The sequence below is a fragment of the Corvus brachyrhynchos genome, unplaced genomic scaffold (genome assembly GCF_000691975.1).
Source record: "Corvus brachyrhynchos isolate BGI_N302 unplaced genomic scaffold, ASM69197v1 scaffold279, whole genome shotgun sequence".
Taxonomy (NCBI): domain Eukaryota; kingdom Metazoa; phylum Chordata; class Aves; order Passeriformes; family Corvidae; genus Corvus; species Corvus brachyrhynchos.
Window position 1 is genome coordinate 8,812,956 of NW_008246060.1, and position 21,637 is coordinate 8,834,592.

Sequence of the window (21,637 nt, forward strand, 5' to 3'; positions counted from 1 at the left end):
ATCAGTTAGAGTGGAACCTTATGATGTCCTTATATGACATAACTGCATGTGACCATCACCTGCACACCCAATGTGCCACCAGCTGAGCTCTCAAGTTGTCAGATGCAAATTGACATGTGTCACATTTACAGTCAAAGAACATCATCTCTAGATAATGAAGCCTTTGGTGAAACATTTCAAAGCTAAGGGTAAGAAATTCTCTTAGCATTCAGAGGAGCCAGTCTAGCTTTCCTTAGCTTTTGACTCTGACTCAGTGCCACTTCACATTTTGCCAGCAGTTTGAGAGTGGCAATATGGAAGCCATGCTTCTTCCCAGAAGGACCATCATTCATAACTTGGAAAGGAAAACTGCTAGGACTTCTTGTGAAGGAATGTATTCTGAATAACTTTATGAACCGGCTGTCACAGCCAGTCACTAACTAGGAAGCTCATCAGACTGCTAAATAGGTAAAATTCACTGATTTTCCCTGTCTTAAAAACGTACATTCCGAGAAACACAGAAGTAAGGAAAGGGAGCACTGATTATAATTTTGAAATTTAAAAAAATTGAATAAATTTAAATATGCATTAAAAACACACTAAGACTTCAACTCCAGCATTCATTAAGTAAGTGTGGGGAATTTCAGTTGTTTTTGCAAACTAAAATATCTAAAAATGATATTTGTCTTTTTCTAGTGTTTAACTAGTCAAAATTTATTAAAATTAGCAACCTGTCTCTGTGTTCACAATAATCTATGTGTTCATATAAGACCAAGGTGACAAATTAAATGTGCCAGAAAATTCTTAACAAAATCTAAAACCACCAACATCATGAAACAGCTGTGGACAAACTGGAAAGTCTAAACTTTAAAATTCAATTAAAAATTAAACTGGTCATAACTCTGACCTAGGAGAAAACCTTAATTGATAATCTTAAATCTACTTCTTAGGATGTCTAATAGAGCCAGAAAGGTGCAGAGAAGCCAGTGTATTTAGGAGTGGTAAATACTAGCATTAACTTTGCTGTGTGTAACTGGATCTATTCAAGAAGTACGGTGAAGTCAGTATTTGGGAAGATACTGGACAAACCAAGCAGAAATATTCAGCAGACAGGGGAAAGAGCCTTATCTCATCTAGTCCTTATCTCATCTAGAAGAGAAGGATTTTAACAGAAGGCTATACTTAAATTGTAGGAAACCAATTACGGTCTAGGCAAGGAGCTTCTGGAAATGAGGATGAACTATGTGGCAAACCAACCTGTCAGCCCACCTGTGCCACACTGCCTGCTAACGCCTGCAGGAGTCATGACCTAATTGCTGCCTGCTTGCTTTATAAACAAAATTGCATCATTGATCAGGCTCCTTGGGGGGCCACTTTTACATTACCCTGGAAAATTCTACAGACTGATGGAAACAAGATATCTCAGCAGAAGCTTTCAGCAGTCTGTCTGATACAAGAAAAATCTTGTGCTCTTTTTAGACAGAAAAAATATCAAGAGTGCATTGAGGCAATGACAGACATCAGGAGCAATATCCTACCTAAGAGTCAGCAGGATTTCAGTGACACGAAGTGGAAAACTGTAATAAGGTGACATACTGGAAATAATTAAAAATGTAAAAAAGAAAGGTAGTCGTTCATGACTGGAAGTTCACAATGTAGGAAGATTGGTACAGATGTGGAATTTAAGCAGATAAAAGGGAAGTGAGTTCTGGTTAACTACACATACAAATATAAGACTAGGTACACAAATGTAAAAATATATTCTTTAAAGGGAACAGAAAAGGATAAGAAATTAATGAATTATATATAGAATATCAGGTGAGAGTTGTACAGCTGTTTAATGTGTTAACTAGCTTACTTTAAATGAAAGCAAACAGCTCTATGCACAGGACTCCCATCCCCACTGTCCAAACAGAAAAGAGACAAGGGGTCCACCTCCCATGTTTCTAATTGTTTTCCATGTATTACTCCTGTAAAAAGCATGACCAAGTGCATGGCAACAGAATACAATGTGCACAAACAAAATAATATGATTCAGAGATCCATACTGATGAGGAAGAGTAGAGAAGAAATGCAGGGAAATAAGCTTGTTCTGAAGTTGTTCAACAATTGATTAGCACATGATTTAACAAAGAAGTCTCAGACAGATACTTGTGTAGGTGTCTCTCTGGAAGCACATGCGGAGTGCACAACACACAGAACACACTGCCAGGGCATGGGACAGGAGACACCAGCATCAAGTGTATACACACAGCTTACCTACCCTGGGGGCCTCAGGTGACATCTGGGAGAAACACCACTTTCAGGATTGTTGCAGCCTCCTCAGATTTCAAAGTAAGCTTGAAAAATGTACAGTGCTTAGGGACATCACTCGAGTTCTTCGTGCTTTCCTCCAGCTGTACAGTGCCAAAGTCAGTTTGCACTATGTCTTGCTGACACTTCTGGGGATCTTCCAGGAAAACAATACCAAAACCAAAATAGTTATTAATTATGGGCTAGAATGGATAAATACTTTTTGTTTCACTACTGTGTACACTGTAACTCAGTTTTATTATGTTATCCTAAAAACTCCACAGGAACAGATAGTACCACCACAGAAAGTAGAAACTGAGATTCAGAAACAAATGATTTTCCCTTTTGAGAAAAATACCTAGTCTAGATTTATACATATATATACATACACACACACACACACACGTGTGTATCTCAATCAACAACAAAGACTTGTGCCCTTGTGGAGGTGTGGAATAATTGCTGTATGTGCTTGCATACTCATATTGTGAAATGGTTGTTTGTTCCCAGGTATTTGAATGTATTTCAAAGGTGAGTTCAGCCTAAACGCCTTCATAAATGACATATACAAATACAGATACTCAGTAGATCTGTTGAAACAAGTTCTCAGATGCAGTGACTGGTGTCTGTGGCTGGGGCTCCGTTCGGTGCAAACTCTGCCAGGACAGGACCTGTGCATGTTATTGATATCCTGTGTGTACTCCCTGTGTCATCATTCAGGCTGCTTACAGTTGAACAGGTAGATAAATTAAGCAGATTTGTAAATCAAAGGCTGCATTTAGAAACCAAATGCTTCAACTTTAAGATGAAGATGCATTAAGAAAAAATTTGTCTAATTTCACTTTAATGACAGGTTCCAATTGAAAGAAAAGTATCAAACTTGGAAGAATTTAAAGCAGAGGTGCTGGATGTTTAATACCTCCACATGTGCCAATCCCAGAGAGAAGCCATCCTTTCCTGTTATTCATGTCACATAAAGATTTCATTTCAAAGTAATTATGACTTGTTTGGGAGAGAGGCAGTGCCCTGCATATGGAACAGCAAGTTACCAATACCTTGCTTGGCAGGGACTTTTTTCTGTGTGACCCCATGTTTGCATTCATAATCTTTTTTTATCTTCTGTCTCCAGGGTGGTTCACACCTTTCCCTTCCTGCACCAAGTCCTGCTCTCTGAAAAAGGTACACCTTGTGCAACTAACTTCCACATTAACTCAAACCAGGGAGGGCAAAGGAGAACTTCATGGTTTCAAAAAGAAATCAAAATTTACAAAGCAGCTGCCAATTAGTCAGACCTTAATTTTGCAAATTTATTTAGGAAAAAAAATTTAACATGAGCAAATGAGAATACTTCAGTGTTACAACAGAGTATATAAATGTCTAGCAATAGTCAAATAATTTGATCTTTAAATACAAAATAACCACATGAACACCTAATATACAGGTTTCATCTGAATACATATTTATTAGATAAATATTAGGTTGTCACATCATCTAACTACATACAGTTTTGCAAGACTAAAAATCACAATTATTTTTTCTGACCAGTTTAAAGTATGAAATGATTGCATTGTACTGTACATACAATGTACAAACAAAGACAATGGCCATTTTTGCATGTTACCTCAGATTGTACTTTTTTTTTTTTAATTCTCCTCTGATCGTGATATCAAAAATTGTACAAAGTATGAATTTGGTTACAATTTTTTTTTTTTAATCCCCGTATTTTTCTTCATTATTTCTGTAGCACCCTAAAAATACACAGGTGATAGACTAGTACACGGAAGCTAAATATTACATGTAGATAAAACAAAACAAAACAAAGGATCAGAGTATATTACAGAAGTGAAAGTGGAACAAATGCTGAGACTCCACAAACGCTAACAAACAGGATTCATTTTCCACATAAGATGGAGCTTCAAGCTTTTTTTTTCCTGCGAAATAAAAACAATGCACATTCCAAGGAAAATGAATGCATTTCTGTTAACACGTCTCTATTTGTCATTTACATATGTACAGCTGTCCCTTGAGTCTCCGCTGCAGACACTGGCGTGTATCTGTCAGTCCTATAATAATGTCTTGGCAGCAGAACTGTAGATCTCTGTGGGTTCTTTCCCAGATGAACTTCCATAGGGAAACGATTAAAAGGTAAACAAACAAAAAAGAAGAAGAAAAATACTACTGGAATCTCATATAATAATTAAGCTTTAAAAGAAATGACTGTGATTACCCTATTTGCTAGGTTTTTTTCTCTAAACTTTAATACGGCAGTGAACAGATAAAAAAATCCTAAATTTTCAGAAGCTTTTTCATACTGACTTCACTATACAGTACCTGATTTTAGCTGACAGATAAATTTTAAAACTGTCTCAAATGTCCAACATTTGGATGATGGGTAAAAATTGTATTTTCTAAGTTCTGCTTAGAAACCAAACGTTTCTGTAAGTTTAAAATGTCAACTGTCTGCTTTAATTATCTATTACTGTACAAAGCAGATGCCAACACTGCTCCAAACATATTGCTAATACCTATGGGGCATTTTTTCCCTTTATGCTTTTCAACAGGTACTTTTAAATGATACATTTTAAATACTACCAGTTAGCAAAAGGTCAATCCTTAACATACCTGGCTTAAAATACTAATATTGTGTTTAAGAGAAAATAAATTTTAGGTGACTAACTTAGCTGCTCAGGAATCAGTGGAGAATGGAACATTAAATAGAATCAATTAAAAAAAATCAGAGCAACCAGTTCCAACTAATAGTGAGAAATCATCTTCATTCCCAAAGCTATGGCTTAAGGAACTTACCCCCCAAATAGAAAAAACGAACTCTAAGGGCATAAAGTCAGTTTATCATTAGCCACCTCTGCACATGACTTCCAGACCTATATAAAAAATGCAGCAAAAAACGAGGGGGAAACTACTACAGTAAAATGGCTACAAAACACATCTGTATCCATAACTGAACAATGGTCTTTCCTAGGAATTGTGTGATAGCAGCACCACACCACAACCGTATTACCATGTATTACACCAAGGTATCTTTAATATTCTGCAGAGATCCTCTACAGGTTGTCAAGCCTACATAAGAAAAAAGACACTTCTAAGCAGAATAAAATATACTATACTGTTTCCCTCCCCCACCCACCAACATCCCTAAGTGTCTTTGCCCCAGTTTCAGAGATCGGAGCACCAGTACAGCGATATAAATATGGTACCATACAGATTTGCTGCTTGCCTTAGTGCATCTTTACCTGGTCAGACAGCTGGTCCTACATGTTCTGCTCACTTGGGCAAATGAACAAACTCTGCCATTATCAGCTCATGATCACCCACAGTCAATGAACACCAGTCGATCAGCTGGGGTTTCTTTTTCCCTAGGCAAACACAGTTATGTTTCCATGACAGAGCTGGGCCCTGATTATCCAGGTACTGCCTGATGTATCAATTCGTTCATCACATAAATGGATATGAAATTTGGGCTAACTTACCAAAAGAAAATAGGGGGAAAAAAAAATCCAAAACCCAACTCCCTTATTCTGTTAAAGAACCCTCAATTTTCTTTTTTAAAAAAGGACCCATATTTTTCTTCAGACAAGGTATTTAAAAACACCAGCAAAAGTATAACCAGATCATGAAAATGTTGAATATTATCAAAGACAATACTAAAATATTCACAAAGATATTTACAATAGCAATTCTTAAAATAATTGATTTTGCATAATGAACAGCGCCTTTCTTTAAAAAAACTTGAAAGAGGAAAAATATAAGTGTGGGACCATTTCTACATAATACGTTTGACAGATTCAATACTCCTACTGGAAAATAAAAGAACTAAAACGCCATTTCCTTTAATATCTACAGCAAGGTGCTGCTGACTAGCATATATATACCACGACGCACGTACAGCAGTAGTGGGAAACGTTAACAAAAAGAGCAAAATAAAACAAAAAATGCAGAGAATTTACAAACATGACTTTGGTGAGGAAAGCAAATCCAGAGTCGTAAGCACAGGGGATGCCATTTACAGCATTGCAAACTAAACACAGAGGGCTAGGAAGCTATCTAGTCAAACTGACAGGAACAAACAAAATTTTGCCTGGCACTTCAGTTTAAAATGCATTGTGGCGAGCAAAAGAAGGGTGTTTGATTGGATTTGGGAGGAGGAAAAGGAATAGGGTCAAATATGCTTTAGTATCAAAAGAAACAAAACCAATAACTGTACAGTGGGCAAAAGCTGAAATGTTGCACCATGAGGGCAAAGTTGGCACACATGCACTTCTTACACAGCTACTGTACATCATTTATAAGAGAGAGAGAGAAAGAGAGACAAAGAGCACAGAAATGGGCACAGAAGCAATAGGAAGCTCATGCAGGAGCAGCAACCACACGGGAAGCAAAGATCACAGGGGCAAGACAGTAATTGTGGCAGCAGGGTCTCTTGAGGGCAGTAGCAATCTACTGACAGGTACTTATTCTCCCCACACTCGGTCCTTCAGGAGAAAGAACTCATCCCAGCAGCCAAAGTTTAAAAAAAGAAACTGAAGGAGGAGAAAAGGAAAAGGCTGAAGTGTCTGTAACAGTCACGAAAACAGAATGCAAAGCAAAACTAAAATGAAGCTGTAAGACGTCTGTCCAATGTCAATGCCCCTTCTCAAGCTGATTATTAAAAATAATTATGCAGATAGTGATGTTACTCTCCCTCCATCCTGCAATGATTTCCTCGCTGCCTTCAACCCAGCTTGTCTTACTTTGCATTGTGCAGTACAGACAGTGACACAGTGACACAAACTCTTGGGGCACCGAAGGCTGTAGGTAATAATCAGAAACAGTTTGGTTTGCATCCCCCCCTCCCTCTCTTTTCCATTATGTATGGCATACATGGCAAAAAGATCTATCACAGCAATCTCTACAGCTGGATGTTAACGCAGCCAGAAACGGTACTGATTTGAAACCAAAACCACAGAAAATCCCTAAACATTGCAAACTCTTTTTTAAGTTTTCCTGGGTGTTTCCAATCTGTGTGCTGGGCCAGAGGAATCCTCTGCAAAGAGGTGGTTAAGATCCCTGTGCTTGCAGAAATACTGACACCCACGGCTGCAGCCTGAAGATCTCAGGACTCTGTGACCGAAGTCGCATTAGCTAAACTGCTGGCTCCCTCTGACAGGCCTGTGTGTCTTCCCTATCTTTGCCACTTGACTGTAGGATTTGTGCTTTTTTGAGCTTTGTACGTGGTTTTTTTCATTTTGTGTGTGGCCAGGACCATCATTCCAAGGCAAACCCATGGCTGGAGGGGGGCAGAGGAGAGGTGGGGTAGAGGGAGATACAGTTTCAAAAAAATGGAAGAACAAGCATTGTAAAGACACTCTGAGACGGGTCAATTAAAGACAGTTCCATTCTGTTGATTTTTCTTCCCTTGCCAAGATCCGGTTTTGCCAAGATACTTCACACTATGTTTATCACAGAACTCTCTCTCTAGAGGATGAACACCAAATGGGGTTTCCAATAGCTGCACAACTGTCTATGCTTCTTTGTCACATGTAGCATGGCAGACTCAGAGATTACTGCATTTATTTAACTTTTGTATTATTTTCTCCCGTCACTTTCACAGTCTTTGAAGCTAACAAAAGCAGTTCCGAGATGAAGAAAGCAGGGAGTGCACCATTGGATCAAGTTGTGAGTTTTTTTTCTTCTCTTGTGGAAAAGGAGTGTTAAGATTCCTCACTGTGCAGCCACACACGTGTGAACAAGTGAAAAGGGTGGGAGAATACATATGGTTTCAGTTGTTCTCAAAGAGAGACAGAAGGTCATCATTGCTATTGCTTGGCAAATCAGGAGGGTCCAGGTATGAAAGCAGCTCATCTGGATTTGTGAGTTCTGGAAGCAGCTATAAAATACAAAGACAAAAGGAAAATTACAGATAACAGAAACACAACTAAGAAAAAAAAAAGGGATTAAACACAACACATTCCTGGAATCTGGTTTTCATTACAATATATCCAAATAAATCAGAAGGCAGTGTCACAAGCCTAACACCCTAAGATGATACAAAATCCACTTGCTTGTGAAAGTCTCTGTGACTCAGTTTTTACCTGTGAATTACATTATCATCTCAGTTAGGGCTTCTCAATCAACCTCCCTATCATATTGCCTGGCTTGTGATGCTGACAAAAACTTCCAGATAAATGCTCATTATGGATGAGCTGCATAAACACTTGAAACGCTTCATAAACACTTGAAACATGCAGTTTGAGTAATACATATTTGAGCTTTAAGGTGGATCAGCAAGGGCTGGTCTGGCTCTCACACATCAGTCTGATGGCCACCCAAAGCCTGCATCTCCGCACAAGGAGGCAGCGCTTTCCTTTCCTCACCTTCAGCAACTCCTCAGTGCACTGATGTAAGCTCTGGGACAGTCACCTGGAGCAAGGAACTCACCCAGGGTTGAAACAACCAATAAATCAGGGAAAGTGGGGAAAAAAAACAACTGAGGAGTATGGAAAGAGGCGCGGCAAAGCAGCTGGGTGAGTCCTCCTTCCTGTGGCAGGAATTTACTGTGTTTGGAAGTACTTACTTGACTACAGCATTACATGCAATTCCGGACACTTTAAAGGGTCACAGGTGTAACACTCCATCCAACAGAAGATGCCCTAATCTACACAATGCTTTAAAGTATCAGAAGGAATAGTTGTGGGGCTTCAATTTGTGTTTCCATTAATACTGTATTCCAAGTATAAAATTTTGTTTTTCAAACCATCATAACACATTCTCTTTGATCTGACAGATGACAAGCACATCGTAACTCCTGGGTTGTGCGTCAGGCAATGTTTTCTGCTCTATAATGCATTTTACCCTTTTCTTGGCAAATATAAAAGTGTCATATATAAAAAATTGCAGGGAAGAGTTTGTAATAAACCCCTTTTATGTTCTGTATTGTGTTAAAGACAGAAAAATATGGACTGCTTTAACAAACTTGATAGTCGGTATGAGAAATTAATTTTGAGTAGTTCTATGTTTTCAAATATTATAAAACAAAAAGCTTGACTGCTTCACATTTAACATATAAATATTGTATTTTTATACTTCTATTATTCTTGTGCAAATGCAACTTCATCTTTTAACTCTATATGGATGAATGTATTTTTCAATAAGCTAAACATGAAATGCAGAAAAAAGTTTATTGCTTTCTAAGCAGTTTGAAAAAGCTGCAATGTCAAGCTTACATAAACAGAGTCTCCCAGAAGGAATGTTTTTCTTAAACTACCACCTCCTTTTATTCATGGTAAAAATGCTATTGTCATGGTACTGGAGATATGAGACTTTTAGATGTACTTCACCTCCTGTCATATTTTTATGAACATCTAGTACAGAAGTCCAAAAGAAAATGGCAGCCCCAAAAAGTGTGGAGAAATTAAAAAATTGAATTTGTCCTACAATTGTACAACTCATTCTTAAAAATTTAACACATTGTCTCTGAGACTCATTCTTGTATACAAGGGATTTCTTTTAAAAGATTTTTTTTTTAAGAAAAGTGAAACTTTAAACAATATACTCAGTATCTGTGAAGTATAAGTCTTCTGAGTTGTGAGGGTGACCTCAGCTTCCCTCAGTCAGAGGGGTCAGGCAGCACAGCCAGCCTCCTGCCCCGCTGGTGTGAAAACCAGAGACCTCAGGAAGGACTTGCTGGGAGCTGAGAATGCTGTGCTAGAGCAGGAGCAGAAGAGAGAGGAGTGCCAGGGCCTGCAAGGGTGTGATGGGGACAGAAGCCACACGAATGTGCCAGACTTAGGGCAGAGTTTGGAGAAGTATACCCTGTGCTCCTGAAGTGCAAATTGAGAGGTCTAACCAGCGATTTCAGTCTTGAGCCTCTGCTGTCTGAAGTACCAGTGCAGATCTCCCATCTGTGTCTGCATCCATATGAGGTAGATCCTTTAACCCAGGTTAAACCTTAGACTGCAGCACACTGAATTCCTGTAGAATGACCATGACTATGTCAGTAGGGAGTGGGCCAAGTTGCCCATAGTACAGTGCCCTGTTTGCTTTGTTGCATGGAACTTTCTTCAGCCAGGTTCCACAATACACCCATTAAAATAATCCATCTGATCAGGATCACAGTATTTCCAATAAGTTTATTTCCTACACTGTACAGCACTTGCCTCCCATTAAGAAACCAGCAATCCTCTGTCAGTGAGAACCACAGTACTGTGGTTAGTGTACAGATTTTTGTACTTTGCTTCTCACCAAAGAATGGGTGCTTGACCCATAACAAAATACTCTGTTTCTTAAATATTGGAAGAAAGAAAAAGACATTTTAATTTCACCTTTTAGTATTGCTCATACAGGGTCCTTAAGGGTTCAGAACTCCAGCTGCCACATGAACTATTGTTCCCGAAAGATGTGCACACAACCATGTTGTGTAAAACAGCAGAAGTTGCCTCACTGATCACTGCTCCTGTAGCATCCTGGAGCCTCTATCAGTCCCCTAACGCCTTCCCTCCCCTGTGAGGCTACCTGTCAGCCCAGTGCTCCTGTGTGACAGTGAAGATGCAAATATACAGCAACAGCAAATACAGATAAATCCAAGGCACAGAAGCGAACATATCTCTAAGAAACTTCACTGTGCAGCAGCAGACTTTGGAACAGACAGAAGATACACATACAGGAATGCATGACTCAAACAAAAATCAAATCCTAGTGCTGAGGAATTTATATTTTGGGAGGTAGATGGCTAACCAGAGAGATATACCTCAGATAAGTCACTTCCAACTCCACTGAATCAAAGTTAAGAGATGGAAGACTACTTTTGGCCTTAAAACTAGATTTTGTTTAGTTGTGAGCTGCCTCCCATGGCAGCTAAGGAGGCAGAAGATGTCCTTGTTGTTTACTTTCCTGTGTAGTATACGGGGAGGAAGAACTGGTGCTGCTGAGCCACCCACAGGAGCAGGTATGGAAGGGCACAGACAGTTTTTGGCTGCAGGGAGCAGGGACAGTGTCACAGGGTGGGCCAACACAGATCCCCCTCCTGCCGGCCAGGACATGCCGCAGGGCTCAGCAGGCAGCTCGCTTGGCACAGCAACACCACAGATAGAGCCACACACAGCTGTGTCCCTCCTCTTATCCAGGACTGCGACAGCTTGAGGGGTAGGAGAGCACAGCCCAACCAGTGCCAAGGTGGGAAAGGAGGAGATGCCTGAGCTGCCACCTGAAGAAACGCCTGCCTTGGTGTTAGGAAGAGGCTTATGGCTCACACACCATGCAGCTGCTCCAACCAGAACCATCCATTCTCCCAGCAGGCTGGGAGTGCCCTGTCACCTTGGCTGCAGCACCTGTGCCCATGTACCAAAGCATGAAAGGATGGCATGTGCTGTGGAAGCGGGTCCCGTCCCCTGCCCTCCCCGCCCTCCCGCGCGATGCGAAGCACACGCTATGGCAGGCAGATGAGAGTATGACACAGACTTACATCCAGCGAGGGCTCCGGCATGTCGGGTGCTCCCTGTCCACCAGCCTGACCCTCTAAGGCTGAGGAGGGGTTAAAGGGCAGGTCACTGTGTGGATGGTTGCTAGAAGCGGCCGGGGGTGGCTGCCGGGACTGCTGGGTAGGAGGCCCGCTGTGATGTAATGGCTGCCCTGACTGGCTGCTGGGGTGAGGGACGTGCAAACCTTGCTGCATGGAAGTATGGGACTGATCAGTGCTGCCGGGATGAGGGATCTGCGGAGGAGGAAAAAAGCAGGAAAAGAAAGTGAGGCCACAAGGTACAGTGCTCGCCGTGCCTGACTCTGTAACTGCATGTTATAAAACGAAATGAATTTAAAAATGACACACACAACCAAAAACCCCAACAAAACCAATCAACAAACAAAAGAAAAAGAAATAAAAAAGCACCATCGGAAAAGAAAACTCCATATCCCAAAGCCGGAGGAAGTATTTCAGCTTTTTGAAGGTTGTCTGCTAGGGGGAACAACACACTGGACTTGTGCTGTTGGTTTGCTTCCTTGTAATGTGGAAAACTCTTTGTGAAGATGCAAAACAATGCACTGCAAAGAGGAGGGAAGGAGGCTTATGGGTGCTGCTCAGCATTAGCAAGGCAGATGCTTTTGCCCTAAAAGAATTTATGAATAAATGGAGAATTTGTTGAATGATCCCTATGCCAGGAAACTCATGAACTGAGAAAATGCATCATTTCTGCTCAGCTCCTCTATTTGGTAGCTTCCTGACACCGCAGCCTATTCCTGTTTCAGCTTATTACAAACATCTTGCAAACACCAGCTCTTCCCCACTTCTTCCCTCCTTTTCTTCTCAGAATGCAACACCCCTGTTAAAGGCTGAAGGTTTTCCTCACTGATATTCCTGGGTTCTGACGGCTGACAGAACCAAGGCGGCTCAGGAAGCGCATTTCCCACCACGAGCCGAGCTGCTGTGGGTGGCTGCACACCTGCTGACTGCAAAGTACACTGCCTTAGCTTAAACTAAGCCAACGATCACACTCTGCTTTGTATTCATGCTGTGGATGAGTTCTCTAGCAAGAGCTTCATGGATTTTTATGTTTTTCTGTAGGGAATAAACTACCAATCCACATATGCCTTCCTAACCCTGTTACTGAATGGGGGAAAAGTCTTTCTCACATGACAGAGAAGCAATAAAAATGCACAAGTCCAATTCTTCCTTCTGCTGCATGTCACATTTAATTCTGGTGGATTCTCTGGGGCTTGACCTTGGTGCCATGACAAAGAAGAGTCTGAATGCCTCAGAATCAGATACCTCATGTTATTTGGGTATATGGAGAAACAAAAAATGCACACATTTTTTGAGGAATGCTACATATTGGACAAAGTGAAGCTGAAATAAAAGAACAAATACATACAACAACAGCATGAAATTCATCCAGCCAAGCCAACAGAAACCAGCAAAATGCTATGTCAGTGTTCACCCTTTCATATCACATAAGCTGCAAAGTTATCTTAACCTCAGCCTTCAGCTTTGGAAAGCAAAAGGGAGGTTATTACAAAACTTAATTTAAATGTTCCCATTGAGAAAAAAATAGAGAAACAAATATTTAAAAAGTACTTTTCACCACTCTTAGGAAAACTGAAACTTGGATACTGATCCATTGGGACGGTCACACTCAGCTGCATGGAGTGTGACTTTCAATACTTTGGTATTATGAAGGTTTGTGGAAAGGATCCTACCTGCAACATGGCATTTGGCTCTCTTTCCCATATGAGATTTTAAAGTAACTGGCAAAAGTACTGATGCATATCTTGCCATTGGGGTCACAGTCTGACTACTTGAAAAACATTCTACAACACTGTTGTTACCTTAGGGGTAAGTTTGTACAAAATCTGCCCACAGACCACACTTTAATGTAAATGAATTTGCAGCCCAAAAACCTTGCAAAAGTTCAAGTATAAGTAGATGTCTGTCTTAATAGTACTGCTTTCTTCCTCACTCATTGAGGATGTGTGCAACAGAAAATGTGGAAATTAGAAAGCTTAATAATAACAAAAAGTAAAAAGCAATTTATGACAGTGTTGTTAAAGTGGGAAACCAGTTTCCGGAAAAAAACAAAACCAAAAAGGATTCTATTGAATAGTCTCTTACATTTGTCCCTGAATGCTGAAGGCAAGGGTCAGACTGACATGTCTATATCAGCAATTATTTAAACCAGGGGAGGAATTCATATGTTCTCAGACAAATTTCAAAACAAATAAGCTGGTTAGAAATTCTACATTATGTTTATACAGGCAAGGATTTAAATATATGTATATTTAGTTGATAAGACAGCCACTTGGGTCCTTAGACAACTGTTGTATAGGGAGTAATTGTTTATTTTAAGACTGATGGCCACCATATTCTTTGAAGAGCCATTGTAGGTTCAAAATCCATCTGACTTAGGCCACTGGCTCCACCAGCCTCCCAGTGAGAATGCAAAATGCTCAGGACTGGAACACTTTCTATTTGCATTCAGCTAACTAATGAAAAGTTTGATATGGTGCAAACACATTGTAAGGAACACACTTTGGGTACGTTTAGCTTGTACCTGCAACTCCCACCATTTTATTCTGAAAGTACTAACCCGCACTATGAATGCAGAGTCTAACAAAGTTGCCTTTGCTTGCATAGCAAGATAATTCCAGAGTTGTTTTTAGAGGCATAAACTTTGCCACTCTTAAAGCATTTACAGTCTATAAAAGAAAAGCTTATAGCAGACAACTACATCTTCAGCCTGATAGCACAGAACACAACTCTACAGCCCAACAGTGACCTCTAGGAGCGCCGAGATGTACCACCGTGCAGCAACAGGACTTGCCAGCTGCACAGCAATATTCCTTCTGTCTCTGAAGAATATTATTAGTGGGGGGGGGGGAAAATATCACCAGGTTAAGTCAATGATTTATATCTCTCTCCATTACCAGGGTCACAGTTTTACCAACTCTTTTGCTGTGTTAGATACCAAAACTACTAAAAGATGCCGTCCTGCCTGCCCTGCTGATGTTCTTGGCCACTTTTCCCATCCGCCCCTTTTCCATGTCTGCAAGGTGAAACCTTGTAGACATGCACTGAATTTCCCCACCCTGCCCCTGAATTAGTTTCCAATCTCACCAGTACCTGGGTCCAGATCACTATATGGCTGAGGTAACTCTTTTGTTGGTCTGAGAGGGAGGAAAAGTGAATACAAAACAAGAGCGATGACTTTTTACAGTGGTACCAGCTCTTATCACCTCACTGTGCATATGAATCCATGGCGTCATCATCCATTGCTCAGTCACCCCTTACACTGTCTGCAAGAAGCACTAAACTAGAGCTAACTGAATTCTCCTCTGTCTAAAACTTGTTTACAATTTCTGAAAACAAAACATGATGTGATTGTGGCAGCTGTTCTGAAGCAATCTTGCACTGTTGCAATGTAGCATCTGTTCCACAGCTCTCACAACACTCTATGCTGGGGAAGGGGTATTCTGGTCATGTTTCAGGTCTTGATTTTTTTCTTCTTCCATAGGAGTGGAACAGCAGTGTTGAGGGAAGGAAATTCTGATTGATTCATCCCTGGTTACCCAGTCCTACCTACACTGGGCAAGTATCTGCATTTCCTGCAGCGACCTACAGAGTGACTCCAGAGAGTTGATCTGGAGGGATCAACTTTCTCTACCTACCACTGCGTAAGGGCCACCACATAAAGCTTCAAAACAGGAATGTCAGGAACTTCCTCAGCAGCATTCAGCTCCAGTAAGAGAGACCTCAGGTGTAAAAGGACCAGACCAAACATCCAATCCCAACTCACCTTGTAAACTTGTAATGGCCAAAGTGAATAGTATGTGCAAACTACTAAAATCTACTAACTGTGTAAAACGGAAAGACAGAACCCCAGAGAAGAGCACAGGCAACATCTTAAAACCTTGGTTCAATCACACAATTTGTTTACAGTTGTTTTTGTATGAAGTGTCTCTCCAACGACATGCAGCTACACAATTTAGGCATGTGTTAAAGGCATATTATTTCTCTAAAAGCAGTGATTTTAAAGATGCTTTTCTTGAGTGTCTGCTACAGACAAACAGTTCATTTTGAGAGAAAAGAACAAAAGAAAGAGGGTAAGAGAGAAAGAGGAAAGCAGAGATTTTATAACACTGAAAAGGCTGTGTGGGAGCACTTAGAGTCCTCAAATGTGGACTGAAGACTGCACAGCCACGTTGACAAGGTTAATCCAATTCTCCTGTGCTAAAAGACCTGAAAATTGATCCTCATTACAGAAAACCAGCCATTGACACAATGTAGGAATCTGCTTTAGCACTGCTTCCTATTCCCAAATGGTATTGCTTGAGTATCATGATAGATGAGGGAGAAATGAGGCAAAGGTTTACTTTACCTGCCAGCTATCATAAGCAAGTGTCAGATTTGCTACAGATTGGCCCACAGAACCAAAAGTCCATTAACATTTGCACAAATACACTCCCACAGTTCTGGAACATGCATAGCCTTGAGAAACCTTCATCTCTGCTATATGTAAACAGTCCCATTTTCAGAAAGCTACAAATTCTTCACTTTTATATTCAACCACTTCGTATCCTACCGCTTCAGAAATTTCATCAGGGCAACTACTACAGCAAAGGTATAGCTGTTAACTGATGAAGTCAAGAGGTAGGTGCCAGGTAATGGGAAACAAAGAATAATTCCTTGTGAGTTTGATTCAAAGGAAAGCAGCTGTGAGTGGTTCAGGCTGATATTATTTCCTCTCACTACTGTATTTTAATACTGCATGGTTGGTTCTAATGCAGAGAATTCTGACCACTCTAAGATGTGTATGTGGAATTTGCCAATGCAAAACTATGTTTACAGCATGTTTGTTCTCATTTATTAGCCTGTAAAATGGTGAAGTCATTACAGTTTCTGGACTCTTCCTTTGCAGACGGTCTTGGTACTTGGACTCTCTCCAAACTATACTAAGAACTCCTTCTCTGCTCTCTTCTATTTCTCACCATCCTCCTTGGAAAACCCACTGCCAGCTAGAGGAGACATTGACTGAGTAGGCTTTTGCTGAGCATCTGCTACCACACTTCCTCATTACATTCTGAAATTGTACTTTCTAGGATTCACTAAAGACACAGCACATATGACTTGTCAAGTTAAACATCCTTCCTGTGCAGTAACAGCACACTTTAAACCCCCTGCCCTGCAACTTAAATGAACATAAAAGGATGTACACACACCCCACACACTAAGTTAAAATAGATGACTAACCATGCCTAAGAGCTAAATGCTGCTGGTAGCTTTTCTATCACCTAGTTGCTGCAGTACTGCATTTTCTGGAGATATATAAAGTTCTGTATAGATAACTCAGTGCTCTGAGCAAGCTGCTTTTCCAATGCACAGTTCTGCCCCACCATCTGAGACCTGAGGAACCTCTATTTTTCAGTCTCTTATATCGATACTCTCAGACCAGTGGCAGCATCTCTCCTTGAAATCTACAGGCTTGTCCTATTACCAAAAGTTTAAAGGTGCCTTTCATGCTACTTGAGTAGAATTCCCCCTCAAAATGCTTTGATGCAAATTCTTCCCTCAGAGAAAGAGCCAGGGAAGATATTGTCCCTGCTCTGAAGTCATCCAATATCGTGCTTTAACAAGCTGTCTCTTGGAGATGGATATTCACAGTCCTGCTGGCCTAGGGAATGAAGTACATTTTTTTTTTCATGTGTCAGAGCAAAGCACAATGATTAATACAAGCACACTGAGCCAGGTTCTTTCTTTTGGATAAACAAGCTTAAATGGCAATTCAAGAAGTGCAGAAATGCTTTTCCAAAAACTCAAAATGGCCAGAAACTAAATATGGCATTTCCGGCATTTCTCAGGATTACTCTATTTCACAAACTTCTCAGGTGAGAAATCCACAAAAAGTATAAGGCAAGTCCATCAGCTGGATGAGAGCTCCTTACCCCCACGAACGAGAATCTACGTGCCCAGCACCATTACTTACAGATTCCTGCATGGGGTGACTGAGAGGTTTGTCGAGAGCTGCCATGCTGCTCGGCATGTCTGGGGGATGTGACAGCTGTGGCCCATGCATGAAGTCATTCATAGATGTGCCACCAGGATTCCCATGCGGGAAGTCAAAATTGCCATGACCTTGGTAACTGTTGCCTGAAAGAGAAACAGATGTGATTTGTTTCCCACCGTTGATCTCTCCGAGTATCTTGCAGGAGCTGTGTGATGTGACGCCCTCCCTGCACAGCACAGGGAGCTGTGACAATGAACGTGACAACGCTGTGTCCCCAGTGCTGAGCGAGAGGGGACAGGGCACTCGGCTTCCCAACACTGGCTGCTGCAATAATTCATTTATGTGTTGGAACTAATTGAAAACTGCTGACATTTTGAAAAACTACTGCCAAGTCCCCACATAAACTTAACCATGCCGAGAAGTAAACGGGATATTAAATTCTATGGGATATTTGTATCTGGAAGCATCTCAGTGTAGCTGAGACTGACATCCCAAGTACCAAATTATTTATAGGACACCTGTGTTATTTATGTCTATGCTTCTACACACTCAGTAAGATTGTAGCATTGCTTCAGTTTCTGATGAAAGTAATTGACAGAAGTGAATCTGGAAGATGCCACAATACCAGTTCATAGCACAACATCTGTTTTACCCCTTTATAAAAGGCATAGAAGAGGTGTTCATATCTAATTGGAGCTCCCACAAAATGTAATAAAAGTCAGTTGACTGACTGGATTTACACACACATCCTGAAGCACGCCTGGAGTCCCCTGGTGTTCTGCAGAACAAGAACTGTATGACCACTGTCCATATGGATCCAGCCCACCTCAGCCCAGGGATCTCCATCTGAATTCTAAAGCAAGCAGGTATCCCAATACAGGGATTTTACTCTTCATATTTTTTTGTCAAGATTCCTCTCTTAACACTTCCAACTCATATATCAGCTCTGGTGGTTTATTTGCTACGAACAGCAAAACTGAACAGCAAGAAAAATGAACTAAAACCATTCACCTATTTCATACAAGCAACTGAACTGGATGATACTGAGCTCTGAAACAACAGAATAGTTTTGGAGATTGCACAGAGAGCCTGCAGTTTGTCAGCAGAAGTACAGCAGTTTTAAATATTCAACTCAAGAAGGGAGTTTGACAAACTGAAGTAGTTGCATCATTTGCTCTTTAGCACAGCTTCACAAGCAGAAGTTTAATCTTGAAGGAATAGAAGTCATTAGCCATGTAAGAGTACTTCTCAAAGACGTCGGGACTTTGATCTATCATGTAAATACTGCAGAGCCTTACTAATTCTCATTTTGTTAATCTGCAAACTGGATGAGTCTCACAGAACATAGCTGGTCTTGCCTTGCATCAGGAATAATTAATTAGCAGGCAGCTGGAATGTGGTCTTGTACTACCGAATATTTGTTATATTTGCAAATTAAACTTCAGTATGCTTCTGTCAAACCCAAATAAACAGACATAAACCACAGCAGTAATACTACTACTGCATTGCTCTAAAGACATGTTAATCAGAGGACATTATGTAATTGCAATCACTAAGTTTCAGTGCACGTATTGATGGAGAATAAAGATACAAGGCAGCATGCCCAGGGAGTTACAGCCATGCAGCAGCAGGCCCCTCTCTGCAGCAAGAGTAGTGCCACGTGCTGAGGGAGAGACCTGTCAGACATTTAGGATAATCTGGTGCACTGCATTGATATCTCTATTGCAGGGGAAATAGGAGAGCATGGGTTTCACCTGCCAGTGATGACTCAAGGCTCCAAAGAGCAGTGACTACCTCTGCTACAGGACCCATAGGGGAAGGCAGCAAAATAACATTCTAGGCAGCAATGCTCCCACAAAGCCTAAACCCCACACTTGACATGACTATCCTGTCCCCTCCTGAGTCTGAGCCGGAAATATGGTGAAGGATAGACAGCTCTGTTCTCAGGCTCTCACTGCACTTCACTCCTACTAAATGAGGGAAAAAATTGTGATTCAGTTCTTGGCTTTGTTATAGTAATCATTCATCTGTTTGAAAACCTTAAAAGTTTTATCATCTGTCATCAGTTTTGCAGCCACTGGAGCAAATTAACCGTATTTTGCACGCAATCTATATTTTTCTTCAACGCCTGCAAAAAGCACATGTATCACCTTGTAATCAATTTGGGGATTCTGATAGTGTGAACAGTTGGTCTTTTCCCAGAGCTGAACTGACTCATATCATGTTACTTGCAAAAGAAACAGTCTCTGGCTTCATGTTTTTGGAATTGTCACTATAACTGAGTTATTCACAACATACCAGTAATTTGAAAACCTATCTCCATTGCCCGTATTTAGTTCCCTGTTCCTCAATCTGGTAGCACATGGGCAGAGGAACTCAGAAGTAATTTTCTAATGCAAAGGTGTTTGCAAGGCAGCTAAAAGCTCTTTAAAAGTCATCCCTTTTCTGGCGGCCTACTAAATGTCACTCACCTGGCCACGAGTTAACCTAATGGCCCAAGTAGCAGGGTTAACAGGTCAGGTTCTCTACTTATGTAGCACTAGATGTTTTCACTTGAGAGTGGAACAGAAGGAAAATGCACAGAAAAAAAGGCAGAAATATGTCTGTTGTGGCAGGCCATGAATATAGAAGGTAACATAGAATGTTTCTTGATTCAGGGAGAGCTGCATGACTATGAATATGACAAGCATCAAATACTCAAAATAGTAAATAAAATAACTAAGACAATATACTACTAAAATATAATGCTTACTAAAATATACATTCTGTTGAACAGACGAATCTTAACTGAAAAGACTTATGCAGAATTTCAGAATTGCAGCCATATAATTTGCTTTCCTCATGCATCACTCTGAGAAGATGCACTGACACACCTGAATCACAAGGCTGACTGAATCACTGAGTTCTAGAGTGAGCAGCTGGGTGCACAAAGCTGTAAAACTAACCTTGGTTACCATACTCAGTGGAGTTGTTGCCTCCTGGAGGAGGAGGTAGGGATGGGTAAGGTGACGGGCCAGGACCCAAAGCTGCAATCATCTCCATTACGTTTGGCATGATCATCTGGCTTGGACTCATGGTCTTAAACCTTTTTGAGGGAATGCCATCTGGGTCATCTTTGATGTGAATATCTGACTTTATAGGGACCGGCCTCCAACTGCAGGTTGGATCAATGGTAACTTCTTCAAACTCGGAGCTGTAAAGTAATGTGAAAATTTAGCATATCAGTTGAATTTTTTAAAATCAATTCTGCTGAAGTTTCCATAAGAATCTGCATGGTAACCAATGTTCTGAAATGCTCTGGTGTAATACAACATTAAGATCTTTCACTCCTCAAGTGTGTGCTGAGAGCAAATTTAAAAAAAGGCAACCATGAGATCACATTTCTGTGTTTACCCACACAACGAAATCCAAACACATCGATTTAGTTTGCCACCTGTGAATCAGAGGGACTGCTTGTAATTACAAGAAAGCATTTAATCCTCCATTCTGGATCTTCTGTCTGCTTCACTGGTGAGGCTGCCATTAAGAGATAACCCAAACAAGATCTATGAAGAAGATGGAAACTGATTCACTCTACCACCTGCTCCACCAAGGCGCCATGCAATAGACAGGTTCAATCACCAAGATCTATTGTGGTGTGACTATCTCAGTATTCATTACTCTATCTTCTAGTTGCTTAGTCTTGGATATCAGGAGGGAGATCACTTACTTTTGTATAGCGTTCAGAATGCCCCACATATACTGGTCAACCTCCAAGCCCTCCAAGAGAGCAGTTTTACTAGAAAGTAAAAAGAACCAAACTTCATGTTAGAATATTGGTAGGGGAAGAATGATTTGGGGCAAATAGGTTTAGTTCTACATCTAAATTACCAGGGTATGTA

The 21,637-nt window shown here is 40.7% G+C and overlaps 1 protein-coding gene across 1 annotated transcript in view; it reads right to left on the minus strand.

The window, feature by feature from the left end:
• Positions 1-3,564: 3,564 nt before the first annotated feature.
• The window catches only part of ZMIZ1 (zinc finger MIZ-type containing 1), a 294,975-nt gene continuing 276,902 nt past the window's right edge, over positions 3,565-21,637 (minus strand). Inside the window, 5 exon segments of the mRNA XM_017746191.1 lie at positions 3,565-8,155; positions 11,729-11,977; positions 17,736-17,899; positions 20,702-20,949; positions 21,466-21,534. Of these exon segments, the coding sequence (XP_017601680.1) occupies positions 8,048-8,155; positions 11,729-11,977; positions 17,736-17,899; positions 20,702-20,949; positions 21,466-21,534 (838 nt within the window). The 3' untranslated portion in view covers positions 3,565-8,047.